The following is a 24,434-nucleotide window of genomic DNA, read 5'->3' on the forward strand; positions in this document are numbered from 1 at the left end:
CCCATATCACATGTGGTTCACAACAGCCTCTAAGTCCAATCCCAGAGGACCTAATGTCCTCTTCTGGCTGTTGTGGGAACCAGGTGTAGGACACACACGAATTCAGTCATACACACACTCACATGAAAGTCAGCACTTTAAAAAGTTGTACAGTACCATTAGAAAAAAATTAGAAGGGAATTCCTTTTAGATGAAGAAAGGCTTAAGAGTTACCACAAGAAAAATAATGAATCCTATTTGGATCATATTTCAAGAAAATTAATTTTGTGAATGCTTAAGTTCAATTACTGACTATCTAATTATGTGGACACAAAAACACAAATAGAACTCTATTTATTGATAATCAATATTGCATATTTAATAATAAAAATGTTAGATAATTCTTTTTTAAGCAATAAAAGACATTATGATTATCTTTAAAATGTTCAATGGAGTGGAGAGAGCTCAGTTAAGAGGACTGATCAGAGGTCCATTCCCAGCAGCCACACCAGATGGTTCACAACCAAACCTAACTCTAGCTCACACTGATCTGATGCCCTCTTCTGGCCTATATGTCATGTGCATATCCAGTCTGCAACACAAAATACACATAAGAATAAAACAAATCTTTAAAAAAATATATTATTTAGATGAATGTGTACCTTCTCCCCAAGGGCCAAACGAATGTTATCTATAATCTGCTTGAAGATACTTCAGTGAGAGAAAGGACTTCATAAAAACATGGCTAAACACTATTGTTTTTGTATATAGAAGTTACTTGGATAGGATTTCTCTGTAAAATATAGTATGCTCCTAATTTTTAAGACAAAATATAAGACTAAGTCGAAAAAAAGCTTTCCTTTGAGGATGGCACGCACTGGCAATATGACCTTGGGCAGGGCTTTCACAACACTAACTCCTTCCTAGGGCATGCAATAGGGTGAGCATGGCACCTGCTTTTGCAAGTGACACCTATAAGTAGGATCTCAAAGTACAAGATGGAGGCATCTTCAAAGACAATAAAGAAGTTAATTGGGGCCTCAGGGGATCTCACCCACAATTTTGTTTTCTAGGTTTGAAGAAACAGCTTTGTGAACAGAGTAGGTTTGGCTAAAGAGAAACTAGAAAGCCAAATGGTACTTTCTGTTTGGATAGCTTTTCTTCAGATTACTGACTACTAAAGGAAAACAAGTCTTAAGGCATGTCTACTACTGTTACTCTTATTTAGTTCTTTAGCTATTCTTTATAGTACTTTAGTAGTGTCTTCTATTCCTCCCTTTCAAATTTCACTTTCTATTCTTTTATGCCTTTAAGAAAAACAAAGAGCTGATGGTGGTGGTTCATGCCTTTAACCCCAACACTAGGGAGGCAGAGATAGCCAGCCTGGTTGACAGAGCAAGTTCTAGGACAGCCAAAGCAAACCAAAGGGGTGGGGGAAAACAAACCAAGCACCACACACAAAACAAAACAAAACAAAACAATGTGCCTTTCTAAAAATCTACAGCAATGCAAACTGCCCTACCATACTTTCCAGAAAGCCTGATGCCCATATAGTAATATGAAGAACCAAACTGCCCAGGCATATGGTTATCTCTCTCCTAAACAATTCCCTCCAGTTTCTTCTTCAGTGCTTTCTCTCACATAGGAGATTTCAAAAAGTTAAACATGTTCAAAACACATGCCTTTTAAACAGACAGTTCTTTGAGACAAAAAAAATAGTATGTTTATTTGGGTGAAGGGAGTGTTGGTGCAAGCATATGCAGGTTACAGATCCTGGAACAGAACTTTGGCCATTAAATCTTAATGTGCAAAGTGAAGTGGCAAATACAATAATCACTCTGCTAATTCAGGCTCAAAAGCCACTTTAACCTGTAACACCCTGCTAACAAGGCAACAGTACTCTCCTGGCCTGAATCATACATTTCAGTATGAGCATAAAACCCTTCTTCTAATTTTCCAATAATAAACCTTTACTGCCAACAGTGACTAACTGGGAAAGTAAACAGAAACATATGATGTTTTAGTCATCTGTGCAGAATAAGCAACTTAACATACAGATGAGGCAGAATAAATAGGCATTACCTTACACAGAACTTGAAGAGATTGCCATAAAATCCTTTAAGCAAAAGCAAAGAATTCTCATAGGATAAAAGCATAATATGCATACACACAGAAAAGCATTTAGTGTGAAAAATCATATGTAAACCTATAAAACTATGTGCAACATCTGTACTTATTACAGTATAAAATAAGCTCAATATTGACAGAATTTGTAAGAATACAAGCAAATACTGCATCCCAACATTTGAAATGGGTATGGAGGTTTTGGAGATAATTGGATAATGTACAACTCACTGAGAATGGCCATAAGTTATGAAAGCATGCAGTATTTTGGGCAAGATATTTTGACAAAGTAACAAAAATAAAATCTTTACCACTTATAGGGAACAAATTTTGCACTTCTATATTTTACAGATTAAAAAAATAGCAAATCCTTCAGTTCTGATACAGAAGAGCTATATTCAAAAGAAATCAGAAGAGGACTATGTACATAAATAAAAGAATTTTAATGAAAATATGTTCAATATTTAACATCTTGGAAGAAATCATGGAGCTGACCAACATTCCCTAGTTATAAGTGTATCTATTTGTTTCAATTGACCTTAACTTTGATGCCTAGAGTATATAGATACTGGATGTAGAGACAGTAATGAGAGTAATTTCTCAACCATAGGTTTTTATAAAGTTTAGGCAGTTTGGTGGTGGTTGTTCTAAGTTATTAACCCCATTTCAGTCATTTGAAAACTAGAGAGTGATGTAAGACCTGAATGGCTTGGAGCACTTGGTTTCCTCCTCATGAACAAGTACCTCAAGCAACTGGTTTCTTGCTATTTTCAGGTCTCACATGTGGGGCTTACACTGGTCACAGTCAGCAGACAGCCAAGACAAATAAGGAAAGTGGCAAGTGTTATGGCCCCTTATTTCAACAGTACTACTGTATACAATGTTTTAGTTTCTCATCACCAAGTAAATTGATTCTAGGACTCCCTACAGTGCTTTTTCCTTTAGATCCATATTTACATTCTCTATCAATGTCAAAAAAAACTTCAGATGGAAGTCTGCAAATAACAGGCTTAAGAATGAACTCGGCTACTGGAGCTAAAGAAGACTAGATCAATAAAGCCAACAGCATGTGATTTAGTGGGACAGAAATTTCAGAGAGGGGAAAGGCCTAACAATTCAGTAAATGATTCCCCTGGTTTACTTGACTTCTCAAGGAAAAGCACCTTAATTACTTAGATCTTTACAGTGTGCCTAAATGTGTTTTATAAGCTGTTCTCAAATCTACCCTGTTTAATAATCAGTAACATCAAGAAAACATTTTTAAGAGTGTCTCTCACAATTAAATACACCCATAACTTTGTATAAATCAAAACTTTGCTACCATATCAAATGTTACAATGAAGCTGTGTAACACTGCCCACATCCTCATTACATGCAACACTAATTACTACCAGCAGATTCCGATTTTTCTGCACATTACAGGCTTTTAGAGAAGCTATAAAATGTTCAGGCACCATTAATTTAAATTTGTATTGAAATTTCCTTTTGACAGATGGCCAAAAATTACTTATTATTTAGAGTATAAGAGCTGCCTGTTTGCAGATTAGAAGAGGAAAGGGAAAAATTTAGAGCCAGAAGGAAATTTATGTCACATTCATTACCTGTTAAATGTTAAGGAGAATTACTGTGCATGAATGAATTACTTCATATTAGCCCAACTAGCAGACAACTGGGTAACTGGTTGCCACCCCCAGTCACACATCAGCCAACAACCATAAACCGGCCCTCTTAGCCAGGAACTCCTTACACAAGAATACGAATGCTCAATGGAATTGGCAGCCACATCTGGAGGATCACAGAAATGTGAAAAAGAAAACAAAACAAAACAAAAAAAACACAATAATTTCACCTTAAAAAACTACAGGACAATCCCAGACCACATACAACACACTTCAAGCATGGACTTGTAGCTGTCAATTATAATAAATCAGCAACGTCAACTTATTTCCTTAGTACTTTCTTCTGGCTTCTGGCTGTTCTGACATGTTCAGGCTCTCTAGGATTATATATATTAAAAATATATATCTTATTCTTTCTTGTGTGGGTCATATGAAATGTAAATAGCATAAAGTGTACAGTAGTGTATAAATATTTTCACAATCATCTGTGAGCAGAGCTGGAGAGGAGTCTTTTGTTTAGTTCACTGGCCTACCTGAAGAAATGTATTCATTATAAGGCACGAGGAGTGTTTATATTACAGCCTCAGACAGGCTTCCCTAGAGTTCTTATCACCTGATCCTGACTACCTTATTTAATTTACTTATTACTTCTAATGTACATGTGGAGAACATGTAATTACACTCTCAGAAATTTTTTAATGTAGGTACTGATGTGAACAGTATACAACAAAATGTACAACTGCAAATATATTTTGCAGTTCTAATTGTTGTTTGGGATTGCACATGCACTTTCAAATTCAAAGATTCTCGAAGGATAAAATGGATGTACTCAAAATTGAATTTCTGTTATTTAAGGACTATGAAAACAATTTTAATTTTCAAAAGGTCAAAGAGTAAAGTACTATTCATAGTCAAAGCAAAGAACTGTGTCTGAGAAAGACTTTAGTTTCATATATAGTTCACAAAAAGACTGCAGAAGGTCTAAATAACCCAGTGGTTAACCCCTTTGGCAGTGAAACAACCCTTCACAGAGATCACCTAACACCACCAAAACCACAGATGCTTATATTATGATTCGTAACAGTAGCATAATTACAGTTATGAAATAGCAACAAAAGCAATTTTATGATTGGGGGTCACCACAACATGAGAAACTGTTATTAAATAGTGGCAGCATTAGATTAGAAGGTCTGAGAAAACTGAACTAACCTATGGGCCACAATTATTGAGTTTTTAATTATTTAAAACTCAAAAAGACAGTACCCATACCTTGGGCTAGTGTCCCAAAACAGATTAATTCTAATGAGTAATACAATAGTATGTGCAACATAATTGTGCATGCACATAGCATATTTAACTGGACCTGACTCAAAGGTGATTGAAACACATTCACTGTCTATTCATTTCCTGCATGACAATCTGTGTATTTTGTTTGCATACTATGAAACACAGTAGGCAAGTGAGACAGATTAAAATTTTCAGAGAATTACTTGCCACACTACAAACTCAAGTATTACAAACAGAAAATGCAATGTCTCTGGTGAACAGAAATATTCTTTTCCCCCAACCTCTGAACAGAAATATTCTTAAGGAAGGTTTCTGTCTCCTCCCCTTTATGCTGAGCATAAACATAGGGCCTGACACATACGAAGCATAAGCTCTCCCACTGAGCCTACACTATACATCTAGCCCAAACAGATGTTTAATGCTTTGTTTCCTGATAAGTATATATTTCTTATAAATTGATACATTTACTTTGTTGGCAGTATCTTAAAGCAGTTACATTTTTTGCCTAATACGAGCAATTCAGTTTATTAGTCCACCGTGTTCTACAAATATAATCCTCAGAAAAGTATGACCATTGTTGAAAAAGACTACTGGACTAAGTTGACCACAATTTGGTAAATGTCATCCATACTGGTCTCTAAAACTCAAAGAATCCATTATTAGATTTATTAACATTACCAGAATCTCTTTACTCTATCTTTGTGTCTGAATATTTTTGAGTCCTACCTTGATGGAGTCTCTGTCTGTAGGCAGAACAGCAGGAAAACAAGCAGAGAGGCAAGAAAAAAAGAAAAGTGCTAGTTAGTTTACATAAAATCATAGTTATCAAACCTGACCCTGCTAAATAACAAATTGAACAGATGTCAACTTTACTGTAAAGTTAATTATTAATACTATTCTAACAAGATTCACAAAGCACTGGCTCACCTTTGACACAATTTCAATGAACCAAAGTTAGCCATTCTTATTTATGTATATCTTATTGACTTTTCCACTTACGAGTTTATAATCATGAGTCAACTCTGAACCATGGCATTAAGATAACTGTAAAATAAATATTACAGTATTCCTAACATCACAGAGGATAAACTTCTCTCTATGTAATATGAACAATCTGCCCATGCTCTAAGTGTTGTTATGAGACTGAAAGAGCAGCAGACTTTATTATGAGACACACCATTCCAAACCAGCAAGCCACCCCTGTGCTGTATCAGTTGTCATAAAGGAATGGTGGAAGAATTTCTTCTTCACCTTTGTGGTTACCTACTGAAAATTATCATTAAGCACTGCACAAACATACAGGAACATTTAAAAGCCTCTGTACCATTATCTTCCTTTAGAAGAGAAAGGAAACCAACCATGAGAACACAGTGAACTTCCTCAGTAGTTATTATTAAAAACAATCAGTTAATCTCATGTTTCTGAATAGCAGTAAGTCAGAGGTATTTAGAACAAAAGATTTAGTTAGAATTGAATCATCTCAATTAATAAGACAACTGGAATTCTTACTATGCTCTATAGATTCTTCTAATTTACTAATAGTAACTGACTTGATCAAATATAAATAAGCCTTTATTAAATTAAGTTTTCTTCTCCAACAATCTGGTCAAACTGACCTTTAAGGCTACATGTACTTCAAAACAGGATTTCACTACTGATTTAAACTTTGGAAGCAAGGGATCAAAATCAGAAGCAACCAATGATCTGAAGAATTGGAAATGTAGCCCCACAGTAGGACCCTGGACTAGATGTGTAAGGTCCCTGGCTTCTATCACCAGAAGAGTCAGGGTAGAAGTGGAGGGCATGGGGTGGCAAAATCTACAAACAGCTCTTTGCCTTTTGAGCAACCATGAGGACCCCGTATGACAAATGACTCCTTCTAATAGTCTGCCTTTTGATGGAAATACTTTTATTTAGACACTGGCAAAATGAGATTGGGAGACAGAAAATGATGACATCTAGAATCTATCCCTAGAAAATAGATAATTCCACACTGATCCCCAAATGCTCACTCACCTCTTTGGTGATCATTGTCATGGTGCTTTTTCTCATCCTTAATTGGGAGGTGAGACTGACCTCCTAGTGCACTGGAGAGGGCCAGAAGTCCTGCGCTGCTTCCAATGGGTGGGATGGCTGGGGGCTGAAGCCCTGAAGGGTGTGGTGTCAGAGGCACAGGCAGACCATGTCCATGTGACAGATGCTGAGCTTGGAGTTGTTGCTGCTGTGAGAAATCAGACACAGATATTGAATCTGTCCCTTGTATAGCCCACAAGAAAATCAGTAGGTATAAATGATAATGAAAACAATCTTGTACATAAGATGGAGTTACCTTCATCCTGAATCATTAGTTGGGAGGGGGAAAGGAGGAGTAATGTATAACTGATGTGTTACTTTTCTTCTAAAATCTAGGGTTTTTGTTGCTGCTGTTGTTGTTGTTTAAAATGTAGGGAAAATAACCTAGATTTTAAAAATGGTAAACTGTTTACATGATTTTTAAAAGCTGAAAGTTCTTTAACAAAGCCTCTGTATTTTGTTCTAGAACAAAAGGCAAAGGTCCAGTTATCATGTAGTTCTAATCCAAATGTATACGTGAATAACTGTTAAAGCAGTGATGTTGAACAAGCAAAGCTGAAAATCGAGAAAATTAGTGTCAAACCGTTGTCCCAGAGCCACTGCACAGCATGCAGGGAGAGTTAATTTGAAAAAGAAAACCTGAATTAACAACCCAGAAAAGGACGCTGGTTGCAGCCACAGTTTTTTAAGCCCTTTAAGTGTCCTCAGCGGCACTTGAGCAAATTACTAAAGAAAATCCAATGTAGCAAGGCTTGGGTTCTCCTGTAGGCTTGCTCAATAATGCTGAAATAATTGGGCACTCTGTGCACGTTTAGTGATGCTCGAATGAAAAGCTAGAGGCCTGCCCTTGTACTCTTCCCTAGCAGCTGACTTTGTGTTGTGACAGGTTTATTTGAGTGGGACCGTGATGCATGCACCAGTAACTACGCTGACAAGAGTTTAAAGTCATTTTTACCAGCACACTGGCAACACATAGAGAAAGCCCTTAAGAGGTTGGAATGGGAGTGCTTGACCTCAGCAGAGACTGAATCAAGCCTGACTACAGGAGCCATTATAGGTAGGTTGGCTGCCTCTGCCGAATGGGCAAGAAGAGAAGACAGGAAGGATGTTGAGTTAAATACACCCCTCAACAGGAATCTCTTCAACTCAAAACCTGTTAGTAAAATACTATCAGAACAATTGCTGGATAAATCTAAGGATAACATTAATAGTCACTAAATATTAATTACTGCTTTTAAATAAACCAGTTTTTATGCAAAATCTAAAATAGACAAAACTTCTATAATTTTCTTTCTTAGCAAGATTTCACTAGTTTTCAAAAAATGAAATTATTCTCGAAATAGAAACTTAAAGTAGCTTTTACAATACTTCAAAGAAAACAATGAAATTTTATTCTCTTCAAATTTCTTTCTTCTTCCTCTCCTGTGTACCTTCCTGTATATCATTAATCAGTTCTTTTCTCCTGCTGACCTGCATCTAAAACTGCAAGTAAAACTGAAACAATGAAGGCAAGTATACAAGAAATGGAAAATGGGAGCAGAACTCAAGATACTGTGTCAACCTAACCTCGTACTTCATGTACATAAAGCCTTTTTTCCCTGCAGTTTTTAATTTGATGTTTCTTCCTTGGGAGCATGAACCTTGGGAACAACAGCCCTTATGGGTTACTCAATACAGAGTTGTCAGCCTTGAAAACATATACATATAAACAACAAAATGGACTTGGCAGTATAAAGATAGATATGTATATATCTCATATATATAATACATGTTTTATATATGATGTATAATGTGTAAATGTACAATAAATATGAACATACATGTAAATATATCTAGCTGATATACATCTATATCTCTCTATATAGATATTGTACACCCATATACACATACATACATATCTGTGCACATACACACATATACATGTAACAGTAATAATAGGCTATTAACCTGAAAGTAGAGGTGCATGAGAGAGGTCTGAGGGAAGATAGCTGGGAGGGGCTGGAAGGAAAGTATTGAAAAAAAATCATATAGAGAATAGAAAGGAAAGCATATAAAGAAATTAGATGATTCCTCATTGGAGTGACCTAAATCATCTTCACAATCCTTCAATATTATTTAGTTGTGACCAAAAGTATGCATGCAAAACTGTATTTTCTAAATATGTAGAAAATTACATACATGATGAATACAGAAATTTAAGTAAATACATATTAAATTTACCTTAAAATCTAGTTCAGCTTATTGACAAATTGTCCCAATTTTCTTGTTCCTTGAAATTCCGTTAATATTTCTGTGTATAGTTTGGGCCTATAGATGCTTATATCTCTAGGTTCAATGGTCAAGAAACTACAAGCACCTGAGAATATATTTCTTCTTTGACTTCAGGAGTCTCTATATGACATCAAACCTTCAGACACAGAAGCATTTTCACATTATCTGATATGCTTAAGAATATTTGTGTCATAATTTATGATAAGAAGAAAATCTCGGCCTAAATGATACATTCAGTGATTTCAGTATATTGTTCTTCTCTCTGAATATAGTAAAGATTAAAAAACAAACAAACAAAAAAAAGCTTTAACTGTCTTATTTTTCCATTCAATCAGGACATTTCCAAGGACATAAAATGTAGCTCAGTCTGTCTTGCTGTACATGAGAGCCACAGTAAGCTTCCTGGGTGCCCTGTTACTTTTCTTCAGAATAGTTCAAACACGGGTCTCCTTGCTTCTTTATGTGTACCTTCAAAGATTTACCCCAATATAGTAGGGAACCAAAAGGGGTTTCCAGCCTTGATAGTACTCTAATAAAAATGCCTTGTTGAAAAATATTCCATGGTTTTAAAAACAATATCCACCCCCACCCCACCCCCGCAAAATAAGCAGTTCGGATTTCTTAGCACACAAGATCTTCCATAACACTAGTATCAGTTTGACTATGCACTACTATACAATAGCCAGGGAACTTTGCCTGAAATACTAGCCAACTGACTAAGTGTTCCAAACCTCCATTTATTATTATTATTATTATTATTATTATTATTATTATTATTATTACCAGTCATCACCAACACACATATGTACTCAATAAATCTGTCTCTGTATTTTTCAATTCTCCTCATCCTTCTATTCTAACCTCCTTGTGAAGGGAATACCTCACCCTGATTATACTCAATCATTGATTGTGCTCTAGCACTGCCTCTGAATTCTGATGGCACTTGAGGCCAAATCATATAAATAACACTCAATAACCCAAGAAAATAAAGAGATTTATCTAGGGATAGCTAGATAGAAATACATTTGCTATACGTTTATATATAGATCTATTTCTTTTCAAAATCTCAAATTACTAGATATTTCTTATTCTTAATACATATCAAATAGATTATCAACTAAGGTCAGCAACATCCTATAAGCAGATGAATTTGGGCTTTATTTTCTTCCAATGATACAAAGTTCAAAATTTAAAATACAATCAGAAGAAAGCTAGCTGACTTTGACTCTACTATATTTTTCATTTATGACAATTTAAAAATAAACAACTACAATAAAAAATAAGTAAGATCCATAGTATCATGATGAAACTAAAGAGCTTGGTACCTCTTCATATAAAACTTATGGGCTTATTTTTATTGTTGGACTTTTAATTTTTCATATAAATTTCAAATTTCTTTCTTTTCTGTTTTTTTTTTTTTTTTTTTTTTTTTTTTTTTTTGGTTTTTTGAGACAGGGTTTCTCTGTGTAGCCCTGGCTGTCCTGGAACTTACTCTGTAGACCAGGCTGGCCTTGAACTCAGAAATCCACATGCCTCTGCCTCCCAAGTGCTGGGATTAAAGGCGTGCACCACCACCGCCCGGCTCAAATTTCTTAAAGAGAACTACCACCAAACTTTCCTTAAGCCAATGAACTCAAGATACTCAGTCATGACTGTATATTCAAAGCTTTTATTGTTTCTAATGAATATATAAAATTCCCATTTACTCTTTGCCTAGCTTTCACTAACAATATCGCATGTAATGTTTTACAAAATTTACCAAACTAGAAAAAATCACACCAGCACATCACTGTCACCCAAGCAGCCAAGCATACTCAGACCCTGCTTAACCCACACCAATGTACCTTTCTGTTCCACAATGCAGACCATGAGAGACTGTGGACATTTAAAGACATTTTATTTTTTTAAAAAAGCACTTAAAATTTTATGAATGGTAACAATCAATGGTAATAATCAATAAATTATAGTTCTAATGTTAAATAGCACCTGGTTTGAATAGGTTTACAGAAGAAAACAAACTAAAAAGGGATACCATAAACTCATGGCACAATTCTCTCATCCCTACAAAATGTCTAAATAAAAATATGTTCATCATGGTATTCTCCTCAATGGAATGGTTTTTATTAAGTGTTTTCAAAATATAAAACTACATAAAATATTAAACATAACATGTCATGAAAAGGTGTATGACAAACTGTATCAGAAGAACACAGAACTCACTGGCAATAAGAATACAGCCTGACAGCATCTTAAAAGACATCTATAAAGGCTTGCAACACAGTGTTTACTGTTTGTTTGTTTGTTTGTTTAATTCTCACAAGTCCTCTCTTAGTAACCAGAGAAAACAAGAAGTACTGACATTTTGTGTCAATGATTAAAGAACAGCTCCCAGGTGTATACACTCTCAAACCCAGAGGCCAATGGCTCCAAAGCACACAGCCATCCTACAAGCCATTCAGAGAGCATAAACTGATCTGATTGATGATCTGATGAAATGATCTGATCTATCAAGAAGAAATTACACCAGGAAGGAAAAGCTGACTGAAAGAGACTTAAGGAACCAAAAGGAAGCATCATGCTACGAACTGGACAGAGGTAATGTAAGTGAATGGTGAAAAAACTGTTTAATACAGACAGCACTGTTAACCCAACTTTTAACCATGAGACTAGGCTGAATCTGAGAGAGGAGGTTATCCAAAGCATTACAAAGAAGTGTACAAGAAACAGTCACCTGATGTTCCCAAGCGTGTTTCTTATGTAAAACTGAGACAGTCATAACATCTACCTTCCACAGTAGCTATGAATAATATACCTGTTATTATTACTAAAAAAAGATATCTACCCCCTCTCAAAATACACACACACACACACACACACACACACACACACACACACACACAAAGGGAAGGTGTATCAATTTTTTTCTATTGCTAGGATAAGGCCACCACAGGAGGGGAGCTCTTTTTTTTTTTTTTTCATATTAACTTAAAACAAAAATTACGTTTTAATTTTAATTATTTTAATTTAAAATACATAATAAAATTATGGGGTACAAAGTTGTTAAACAGGTTATTTGGTGTCAAGAATCACTCCACAGATTACTTACATTCTCCATAATGTGATAATTAGAAATTGGTGGAAATCCTACTTGAAAACAAAACAAACAAAAAACCTTAAACTGATTTTAACCTTGAAAAAATTAGAAACAAACAAATCCAGAAGATGGAAAATCCCCAAGATAAGTCTAGAATCTTTGAAATGTAAACAAAATATATAGCAAAGTGGTTTGAAGAATAAAGAGCTATAAAAAGAAATAAAGAGATATGAAAAGAACGGTGGTTATATATGAACCCTGAATTGGAGAAAGCTGCAACAACAACAAAAAAAGTGTTAACAAAAATGCTAAAGGACATTCTATGGGCAGTTGGACAAATACGATGATAAGCTCTCATACTTCCTCATTTATCTCCTTGATCTGCTATTCTGGCCAAACATGGTGCCTGTCTGTGTTCTACCCCCAAACACTTGGAGGATTTTATTAACCCTGTCACTGGAAAGAGTGCTGCCACTTTTTTCTCCCCCTTAATTGTTTTAGGCTTTACTAGAGAATCTAATTCTAAGCAAATTAATAATAAAGGCTCAAGGTATTCAAAAAAAATTTGACATCTCAAACTGACGTTTCTATTTTATGAGTTTTTGTTACTGAAGTCATCAAGTAAAGGATTATGATGAGAAAGCTTTTTGTAGTTACTTGAACAATCTGAAAACATTTAAAAAACTTAAATATTTCATGTTCCCTGAATTTGATCTGAGAATTTGAGAGGTAGAAGGAACCCTAGATGCCATCTCTAGGTAGGTTGCTTTTCAACAATTTGACAGCTTATGCTTGTTTCACCTTTGTGTGTTGTGCATATATGTATATCTATATTTACACATATATAAAAGAAAACAAATCTTTAAAATACTCATAGATCTACTCATCAGAAAGAGTAAGCAGTTTTAATTTAGCACATATACATACATATATATTAAACAAATACTATGTGTACACTACGTTTTCTATTCTGTATCTTTATTTAATAAAATCCTAACAGAAATTGATAATGGAAACTAGATTATCTTTGCTTTTTGTGTGTGTGTGTGTGTGTGTGTGTGTGTGTGTGTGTGTGTGCGCGCGCGCGCGCGCGTGTGCCTGTGCCTGTGCGTGCATATACCTGCCATGCTGCATGCATATGTTGAAGTCAGAGTTAGTTCTCAACTGTCATGTGGGCTGTAGGGATTGAACTTGGGTCACTGGGCTGGTCAGAAGCCCAGTCTTTACTTGAGATATCACACCAGTTCTGGTTCTGGTGTTCTTTTGCTTTTGTTTTTGTTGTTGTTGTTTGGGGTTTTTTTGTTTTTTGTTTTGTTTTGTTTTTAAGATGAGGTCTCTCTAATATATAGCTCTGGGATTTCTGGAACTCACTATGTAGACAGACTGGCCTTGGACTCACAGAGATCAACCTGGTTCTGTCTCCCAAATGCTAGAATTAAAGGTATGTACTACTATACTTGGCTACTAAGGACTTTGTAACTAGTATGATCAGGATCACATTCTTTTGCTAGTTATATGCTATGAATGCTTTTTCCTGCTTGCTGACTTATCTCATTTTGTAAGGTGTCTTTTGAAGAAATGTACAACCATTTGTTTTAACTGAGTAATAAAAACTATTAATCATTTTCTCATAGTTTGAGCTTTCTTTGACCCACTTAAAAAGTTAAACAACATAGGATAATTTTTTGAAATTTTAAGATTTTTACCTCTATTGCAGGTCAGGAGACATAGGAATCAAATTTCCATTTTCTCCCTAAGAATAATTTGTTACCCCTAACAAGCTGTTGGCATTCAATAAGTTCTATCTGCTTATTCTTTTGATATAAAAGTATATCTATGTCTGAGTATTTTAAAGATTTAGTTTTATTTTGTTATGTTAGGCTGTGTGTGTATACATATACCAAGAGTAGATAGAGACCAAAAAGAGGATCCCGTGGACTAGAGTTACAGAAACCTGTGAGCCAAGATGCAGGCACAGAGAACCAAATTTAGGTTCTCTGCAAGAGCAACAAGTCCTCTTAACCATTAATCCATCTCTACAGCCCTTAAGTCTAGTACTTTAAATCTTAAAGTTAAAGTTCTTAAATAGGCCACAAGAAGCTTCATGTATGACCAAAAGGAGTCATAGTACTTATTATTACTGACACAGTACAGAAAATGAGAAGAAAAGCTAGAAACTGAGAACAGAAATTCGTAACATATAACCAACAGGTGCTCATGATCCTGATACCAACTGGAATTTTGGCTGAAAAAAATAAGCTTTGCCTAAACACAGACTAAAAAGACTATTTTTAAGATAAAACAAAAAGATATTTAATTATTGGAAGTTCAGAATATGATGCAGAGACTACACTGAAAGCAACAAGAATGAACAGCACAAAAACAGCTAGAAAGAAATCAGGAACTCAAACTAAAACAGAGTGGTATTGAAATGAGGGCTATGGCAGTAGACAATGAAAAAGAGGAACTGAGATGTTTTTATGAAGACAATTTCAAAGATATTCAAAGTTATGTGAGCTGGATTTTAAGAATAACTTAGGGAACTCGGGATACCTTGTAAAACTAGACCTCATATAACCAGGCAGATCAAACCAATTACATAAAGCAGAAAAGGAAAAGTATTTTGTCCTGTTTTTACAATTAGAAATGAAGAGCTAAAGAATAAAAAAATTAAAAGTAAAATATAATCCTACCAGCCAAAGTAAACACTAATATTGTACATGTATGCAGTATTTTTTCAATCCATATAGGAATTTGTACTTGAAAACATCAAGGTATCTTTTAGTTTAGTCAGCTGTCTGTATCTCTAATTAATGCTGCTTTGTTGGTAATAGGTGAGTGTTCACTTAAGTGATTACCAGTAACTATATATTCAGGCTGTTTCTACTACTTATACATAAACACATGGCATTAAAACTCTTCAAGTGCTTTGTGCTCTTTGACCCTGCAGAGAAAGCATCATGGATGGCTCTCATCACCCCGCTGTTGTGCCTAAGTCAGTCTCGCAAGGAGCCAGACCAGCTGTGGAAGCTCTTCATTGGAGGACTGAGCTTCAAAACAACCTGAGTCTGAGGAGTCATTTTGAGCAATGGGGAACACTAACAGACTGTGTGGTAATGAGAGATCCAAACACCAAAAGATCCAGGGCCTTTGGGTTTGTCACATAAGCCACTGTGGAGGAATTGGGCGCTGCCATGAATGTAAGACCACACAAGGTGGATAGAAGAGTTGAGGAACCTAAGAGAGCTGTGTCAAAAGAAGAGTCTCAGAGACCAGGTGCCCACTTAACTGTGAAAAAGATCTTCGTTGATTATATTAAAGAAGACACTGAAGAACATCACCTACGAGATTATTTTGAGCAGTATGGAAAAATTGAAGTGATAGGAATTATGACAGACAGAGGAGGTGGAAAAAAGAGGACCTTTGCTTTTGCCACCTTTGATGACCATGACTCTGTGGGTAAGACTGTTATTCAGAAACACCATACCGTGAATGGTTGCAACCGTGAAGAAAGGCTTTGTTAAACCAAGAGATGGCTAGTGCTTCATCCAGCCAGAGAGGTTGAAATGATTCCAGAAAGTTTGGTTGTGGTCATGGAGGCTGTTTTTGGTGGCAATGACAAGTTTGGTCAAGGAGGGAACTTCAGTAGTAGTGGTGGCTTTGGTGGCAGCCATGGTGATGGTGGATATGGTGGCAGCCATGGTGATGGTGGATATGGTGACAGTGGGGATGGCAATAATGGATTTGGCAATGATGGTGGTTATGAAGTAGGCAGCTCTGGTTACTCTAGAGGAAGCAGAGGCTATGTAAGTGGTGAACAGGGTTATGGAAACCAGGACAGTGGCTATGGCGGGAGTGACAGCTATAACAATGGAGAAGAAGGAGGCAGCTTTGGCAGTGGTAGTGGAGGCAATTTTGGAGGTAGTAGAAGCTACAATAATTTTGGCAATTACAACAATCAGTCTTCAAATTTTCGACCAATAAAGGGAGGAAACTTTGGAGGCCGAAGCTCTGGTGGTGGAGGCCAGTACTTCGCTAAGCCATGAAACCAAGGTGGCTATGGAGGTTCCAGCAGCAGCAGTAGCTATGGCAGTCGCAGGAGGTTCTAATTATAGTCAGGAAACAAAGCTTAGCAGGAGAGGAGAGCCAGAGAAGTGACAGGGTAGCTACAGGTTACAACAGCTTTGTGAACTCAGCCAAGCAGAGCGGTGGCAGGGTCTAGCTGCTACAAAGAAGACATGTTTTAGACAATACTCATGGTGTGTGGGCAAAAAACTCCAGACTGTATTTGTGACTAATTGTCTAACAGATTATTTTAGTTTCTGTTCTGTAGAAAGTATAAAGCATTCCAACAAAAGGTTTTACTGTAGACCTTTTTCACCCATGCTGTTGATTGCTAAATGTAATAGTCTGATCACGACGCTGAATGTGTCTTTAAGAAAAAAACTCTTCAAGTTATAGAATACCTAATAAAAGTGATCTAAATAACTTTTTAAATTTCTCATATAACAAGACAGCAAGACATTTTCTCCAAAGGAGAGAAAACATCTTTTGTTAAAGAGAACATATTTCTTTATATCTCAATAACTTGAATGGGTCATGTGCCTACTTATCTGTAAGGAGGACAAGGAGTCTAGAATGCTGGCCTTCATTACAGAAGGTGGAGCCCATGTATCATCTGTTTTTACTCTTGATCATTCTAGCAAGTTGTTTAAAAAGAAAAAAAAACCAACTTCCCAATTTTCAATCCAAGTAACAACAAACAACTTAGACTAGAAGGGTGTTTGCTTTGTTTATCCTCAATGGTTTCTTTTCCTAGGCATGAAATCTGTGCAAAGAAAAAGAAGGAAGAAGAGGAGAAAGAGGAGGAGGAAGAGGAGGAGGAAGAGGAAGAAGAAGAGGGGGAAGAGGAAGAAAAGGAAGAAGAATAAGAAGGAGGAGGAGGAGGAAAAAGAGGAAAAAGAAGGAGGAGGAAGAAGAAGGAAAGAGGAGGAGGAAGAGGAGGAGGAGGAGGAGGAGGAGGAGGAGGAGGAGGAGGAGGAGGTGGCGATGACCCATTTGCTTCAGCACCTAAATAGCACTGCCCTGCTGCTCAGAAGACAAATCTGGATGTCGTTCATTTCTCTTATTTTATGGCTTCACTAACAAAACAAAGTAAGAAACATAACAAATCTTTAAAAGGTTTCAAGAGTGATCCATCTTGAGTTTTTCCTAAGAGGGTGTGGGAAGGTAGCTCTTACTCCTATTAGGTCAACAACACTTTTTAAGTTTGAGTATTACTCTTATCTCACAAAGTATTTGCTACTCATAAGCAACATGAACACAAGACAAGAAAATAGAACCACAAAAGAGGAACAAATCTTACAATGAAACAATGGCATAATTTCAAGGAAAGAACTATTCAAACCATAAGTCAATTCCTGTGACTTCTAACTCGATTTCTCCCTGACTGTCCTTGTCCTCCTCTCCCTCAGTCAGCCACTTCCTCATCCATTACTTACAATTAGCTAATAACTACCAACCATTAATAAGCCCCTCTGTCTCTAACTCCCAGACACTATTTGGGAAAACTTTATTGTAAACTCCTGATTAGCAAATTTTGAATAAACTCTGAAATGCCCTATGTGATTTTCTTGGGCTGCCAGCTCTCAAATAACAACATGGAGATCTTTTATTAATTATGAAAGCTTGGCTTTGGCTTCACAGGCCCTCAACTAACCCATCTAAGTAAACCCCATCATCTAGCTCTGTCATGTCACGTGGCTTGTTAGTTACCTCCTCTTCTGTTCCCACACTCAGTCTCTGGCTGACTGGTAAATCTCTCTGACCAACAGGTAAATCCCACCCCCTCAGACTCTTTCCCAGACTTCTATCTCTCCCCTAGAAGTCCCACCTTTCCTCTCCTGCCTCAGCTCTTGGCAGGTCAGTTCTCTATTAAACCAATCAGAAGCTGTTGGATAGAGAGTTTATAGTATACAATGAAGCCATGTGAATAACAATACCAAAGTGAGATCTGTACTCAACTTTCTGTGGCACAGAAATCAGCATTTGAATAATACTAAGACAATTTTTACCCAGTGCACAAAGAGATCACATCAACAATGCCCCTTAAACTTCTAGAGACATAGACAGTTTGTGTGTGTGTGTGTATATATATATATATGTGTGTGTGTATATATAGTTATATACACACATGTATATGTATGTATACTTATACACACACACACATATATATATTTATACACACACACATTTTACTATTTCATATTTGTTTTTGTTATTTTTATATTTTTTATAGCAGTATATCAGCATAGGTTCAAACATAATTTGCACTATGAGACCCTTTGTATCTTTATCTTCTTAGTGGTGGTATTTTTATATATTACAACTTTTGATTCTTACATGTAAGAGTAACATCAGCAGACAAGAAGAAACATGGTATGGATCAAGATAATGCAACCAATCCATGAAAGTGACATAAATCAGCTAATTCATGCTAACTATTCATTCCACTTCCCCCCAATAGGGAGCCCTGAGCCACCCTGATAATGTATTTGAAGCTAGAGACAATATGCTCACTGCAAAAGGGAGAAAATAACAGATGACAGCATTCTGACAAACAGTAGACACAGGGAAGCCCCTTCCTCCTTGAAAACCCTTACAGAAGTTACTTCTCAATTCTAAGTTGTATTTCATTATTATAAAGTTATAGGACTATTTCTACATGTAGTTAATGTAAAAATTAAAACACATGCAAGTGCTTATTAGCATAGTACTTGAAACAAACAAACAAACAACAACAAAAACAAATATCCAGTAAATTTCTGAGGTAAAGAATAAATCAATCTAGAGAACTAAAGTAAAAAAGGACCCTAAATTTTAAAATAAAAATTCTATAATAATTAAAGTAGGATTATATGGTTAAATTAGACAAATTAGCGGCTACCAACTCCAACCTTGAATTTTATAGAAAAGAAAATCTAACTGACATTACTAAGATCTGACACTGCAGTTTGTATATTCTCTACTAGTCTACATTTCTTCTCTACCTGGTTTCAATGCTGTTGAGAAAAAAAAGATAAGTAACAGTTCAAAATATAGAAAATCTATAAGTTTACTAAATATTATAAGCCATATTACTTTTAAAAATAGTGCTTAATATTTGTTTTATAAACATTTATTGAAAAAAATGAGATATCTAAATCTTTGGCACTGTGGCTAGAAAGTGAACAATACAAGAGTGACACACGATTCAATACTAAATGCTATAAAGAATGCTACAAGAGGCTAATGGCACAGAGACCAAAGGGAATGCCACACCCAGAAAAAGGGCTGCCAGCCAGGAACGCCTTTCCTGAGGTGAAGCCATCTGAATCAACATTTGAAGGAAGGTACTAGAAGGCATCGTTAGGACATGAAGAGGGCACTATGGAGGACAGAAGAGCTGCTACAGGACTGGCACCAAGAACATGCTGGGAGCTGCTTGACAGCTGTGAAATGAGGTAGGGGTGGGGTAGGATAAAGTCTGTAGGCCCTGTGAGATAGTCAGATTTTGCTTAGAAATGTTACTAGGCAAAAAGGTCAATGACCAGAAAATTTTAAACAAAGGTGCAATGAGATCTTATTTACTTTTTAAACAAAGATCGCTGAAGCCTTGGTCCGAATATTAAAATAAAGGAGCAACAACAACAAAACCAAAAAAATCAAAACCCAAAAATCCCATCATATCAAGAAGCAGCTATAAAGGACTGGAGAAGTAAAGATAGGAATTACATTAGACACCAAAAAAGGTTTGTGTATTCAGCAAACAATAAAACTCACCACCATAACAAAAATAAATGAGAACATGAAGCTAGACTGAAAACTTCTCAAAGCAAAACACAGGAAAAACAATTTGTGATGAGTTAAGTATTACTTAGAGACAAGAATAAAGTAAAAACCACACAAGAAAAAACAATTATCAAACTGGAATTACCTCAATTTTAAAAAAGTAAAAGTGTGCTCTTAAACATAGCAGCTCATGACTGTTAGCTCAGTACTCAGCAAGCTGAGGCAGGATGAGGCATGTCTGAGGTCTAAACAAAAGTGTATCCTCAGTGAATATATGCGACAAAACATAAAATATTTATATCTAGGGTATTAAGAGATAACCAAAACTTATAAATGACTAGAGAAAAAAAGGTAAAGATTTCATTAGATGCTTTTTGAAGATAACAGAGATAGCAACCTACATAAAAAGACATCATTGTGGTGGATGACTATACTAGCCTCATAGGGAGTGGCACTATTGGGAGGTATGTGGTAGGCTTTGAGACTCCTCCCTAGCTGCTTGCAAGTCAGTCTTCTCCTGTCTGCCTTTGGATCAAGATGTAGAACTCTCAGTTCCTCCAACCCCAAGTCTGCCTGGACACTGCCATGCTCCTGCCTTGATGATAACTGACCTAACCTCTGAATTTATAAGCCAGCCATAATTAAATGTTGTCCTTGGTCATGGTGTCTCTTCACAAAAATGAAAACTCTACCTAAGACAATCACTACCACCAACTAAAAGGCTGTGATCCCAAGTTTTGGTGAGGATAAAGAGCACATGCTCTCTAGACCTATCAGCAACACTGCAGAGCAGCAGGGTCACTGTGGAAAACACACTCAGCATGCCTACACAGCATTTTCACTTTCAGGTAATCACCCAAAAGAAATGAGACATTCACTTTAAAAAATGTGGATGTGACTATTTCTTGTAGTACTATTCTCAATTAAAGACAATTCCTTTGTCCTCTGAAAACTAACTGAACAGTCAGACTGGACTACACTCATAATGGACAATCACTCAGCAATACATAGGACCCTCAATATGGACAAGGGCAAGTACACGGCCAAGTCTCCAAGGTCTTATGTTCAAGGAAGAGACATTTAAAAGGCTATATAATAACGAGTCCACTTACAGTGCATAATCCAATAAGCTTACTTTGAGGGAAAAAAAAAAAAACCACTTTTATTCCAGAGGAGATGCAAGAGGAAAAGAAACTGTCTACAAACAAAAAATGGGAATGAAGGGTAGGGAGAGCTACCCTGACTGTGGTAGCAGCTCTACAACTATATTTAGCTGTCAAAATCCAAACACCCACACTCAATCTTAAAAGAACATTAAATATCAGTAATGAACATATATTTTTGAAGTCTTAATTCCAGGCATCTAAAAACTGTATCTACAAACATAAAAAGAATACATAAGTATTTTTAATTCTCATTCATGTTTACAGTCTTATTTTTTCTTGTTTTAAGAGCCTTCCAAACAATTTTTTATTGAAACTAAAATATGCGGGGCTAGAGAAATGAATCAGTGGTTAATACCAATCATTACTCTTGCAGAGGATCCAGGTTCAATTCCCAGCACCTACATGATGGTCCACTATCATTCGTAACTCCAACTCAAGGAGATCTGATGTTCTCTTCTAACCTCAGTGGGCACCAGGCATTGATACGGTGCAAAAGACACTCAGACAAAATGTTCATATACATAAAGTGAAATAAATAAGCCTGAAAATTAAAAAAAAAATATATGTGTATCTTTAAAGAAAGAAATTAAGGCTGGACAGTGGTAGTGAGAAAAAGAATGTTAAAAATGTGTTAAAGTAGATTTGTGAAGTAAAATTTATAACCAGATAACTTACAACTCCCAAATCCTAAATAAGATAGGTGTAATTTGAGGATTCACCTCAAATGAAAATACTGAGTAAGGTACTGTGAAGGCACCAGAACAACTGCTGAATTGACAATCAGAAATATGTGGCAACTAAACTAACTTATTTCAGAACTCACAAAAGAGTTCTAATCTTTTCACAAAGATCTTTAAGACAGTGTTGATGGCACAAATGCACTTCTGGGTATAAGAACCTAAAATTGGTTTCTTAGGAATTCTGAGTGTTCAGATTAAAAGTCCTTACAGCTTTCCCAAAGTCCTAAGAGTAACACACAATCAGTAACACTTGTTCTAGGTGAGTATGTCTCTCCCTTAGAGCCCATGTTTGCTCTGCCCTCTCATATTTTTGAGGGATACAAAAGTCAGGCTGAGACCACATTGAGTAAGAACTCTGAATGGCAGCTGGTGACACTGCATGGAGAAGTAAGTGCCAGGATAAAAAGTCATCAGAGAAAAGTAGAGGGCCAAAATATACATATACAAATACACATATACATCCACATATACATGCAAAATGTAGATATACATATATTATGTATACAAAATAAAGAGATTAAAAATTCTGAACTGCCAATCTACAAGCTAATTTGAGCAAACCTGCTTTCTCTGTGTAATAGTGAACCCAGTCTATTCACAGGCTGTCAAGCTCCGATTAGCAAATCTGGTAGTTTTTCTCCCAGTAGAATCCCAGGGCCCACCTAGCCTTAAGCTTCATCAGTTACCCAACCCTAGACAATTTCTGCAACTCTGGTGCCACTGTGCTCATTTCAAAGTGAGATTGATTATATATATATGAAAATAATAAAAAATATAAATAAAATATGTAGTTAATAGAAAGAAGGAAGGGAAGAAAGGATGGAGGAAAAGAAGAGGGAGGGAGGGAGAGAGGGAGGGAGGGAGGGAAGGAAAGGAAGGAAGGAAGGAAGGAAGGAAGGAAGGAAGGAAGGAAGGAAGGAAGGAAGGTAGGTTCCTCCTTAAACAGAAAAAAAAAACAAACAAACAAAAAAAACAAGTATTTCAGGTTACCAACAATTTGGAGAAGAGATAAACTGACTGGTTTTCTAATTGAGAAGCTTTCTAATAAAAATTAATTGAATACACACCACAAGCAACAAATCAGAAATCATACCCCTAGCATATAAAGTTTGTGAGCTCTGAAGTGAAAATTGAGCTGAAAATTATTTAGATATATGAGAGCTTTTGTTACAAGAGAAGAGAAATCAAAGCCTCTTAAGAGTCTCAGCAAACTGCAGCACAGAGATTGAATTATGACTCCAGCACTCAATACTGCAGTTCCTTTTTTCCAAGGGGGGGGAAAGGGAGCCGAGAATCAACATAAACTACTTGAACTACTTGATGCAAACCTGCTTTAGTTTTAAGCATCAGCACAGCTCACATATAAGCAGAGACCTGTTAAGTGCATAAGACCCAGGGACAGCTGCACACTGCCCTTTCCTCCAGCACAACCAACAACCAAGCTTCTTAAACTGTTGGTGAAAACAAACAAATAAAAATCCGGCCACAATAAAATGTTTCTAAAAGCAATGACCAAAATTTAAAATGCATTATGGATGTGAGGTATTTCTGGCAGTGCTCTCCCGTGTTGCTGCATGGAATCGCACTGCAGCCTTGGTTTAAAATCATCAAGTCATCAAGCCTAAAACACTTCAACTCATAGAGACTGCTTTATGCTACAAATTGCAGTGTTTTACTATACATACAAAATTTTCTGCTCTTATAAAAATATAACAGTCTAATAAATTAAATAAACAGAAAATAAAGATTTTTAAATATTTTCCTATTATTCTTTATCATGAATATTTCTAACTTGTAATGTTAGAATGTTTGATTTTAGCATTTGCTGTTGGAGTTGCTGATTTGAATTCACAAATAATCACCAAGTGAATTCTGCTTAGAATTAGGACAGATTCCAATAGTTTCTGAATGTTTCCCTATGCTGATCATTTTGTTCTGTTTATATAAAGTGGGGTTGCAAGCACTGAGTATTATAAAATCAGAATACTGATCAACTCTGAAAAACTCTGAACTGCCCTACATCTTATATTATCAAATACTCAGCCAATATCTTTATATAAAAATAAGCATGTGCATCTCATTGGTATCCAAATTTTCTTTCATCTTACTAATTAGTAAAACTACATACATACACATACACACAACACCAAAGAACTACTTTATGGTGAATTTCGTTATGATTTAATATTAGTAAATGTTTTATTTGTGTATCTATATCCAGAACTGCATAAACACGCCTTCAATGAAAGGG

General features: G+C 36.0%; 1 protein-coding gene and 1 pseudogene across 7 annotated transcripts in view; one reads left to right on the forward strand and one right to left on the reverse strand.

Annotated features, from left to right (window-relative positions):
- Positions 1 to 24,434, reverse strand: part of Tle4 (TLE family member 4, transcriptional corepressor) — a 137,577-nt gene that overhangs the window by 57,912 nt on the left and 55,231 nt on the right. For 5 of the 7 annotated variants that reach the window (XM_076918197.1, XM_034500070.2, XM_034500027.2 and 2 more), the window contains 2 exons: positions 7,026 to 7,230; positions 5,736 to 5,752 (listed from right to left, as the gene is read on the reverse strand). In XM_076918197.1, coding sequence (XP_076774312.1) covers positions 5,736 to 5,752; positions 7,026 to 7,230 — 222 coding nt within the window. The remainder of the gene's footprint in view (positions 1 to 5,735; positions 5,753 to 7,025; positions 7,231 to 24,434) is intronic. The other 2 variants (XM_034500037.2, XM_034500054.2) reach the window with 1 other exon arrangement.
- Positions 15,352 to 16,700, forward strand: LOC117706916 (heterogeneous nuclear ribonucleoprotein A1 pseudogene; annotated as a pseudogene).

The sequence above is a fragment of the Arvicanthis niloticus genome, chromosome 1 (assembly GCF_011762505.2).
Source record: "Arvicanthis niloticus isolate mArvNil1 chromosome 1, mArvNil1.pat.X, whole genome shotgun sequence".
NCBI lineage: Eukaryota > Metazoa > Chordata > Mammalia > Rodentia > Muridae > Arvicanthis > Arvicanthis niloticus.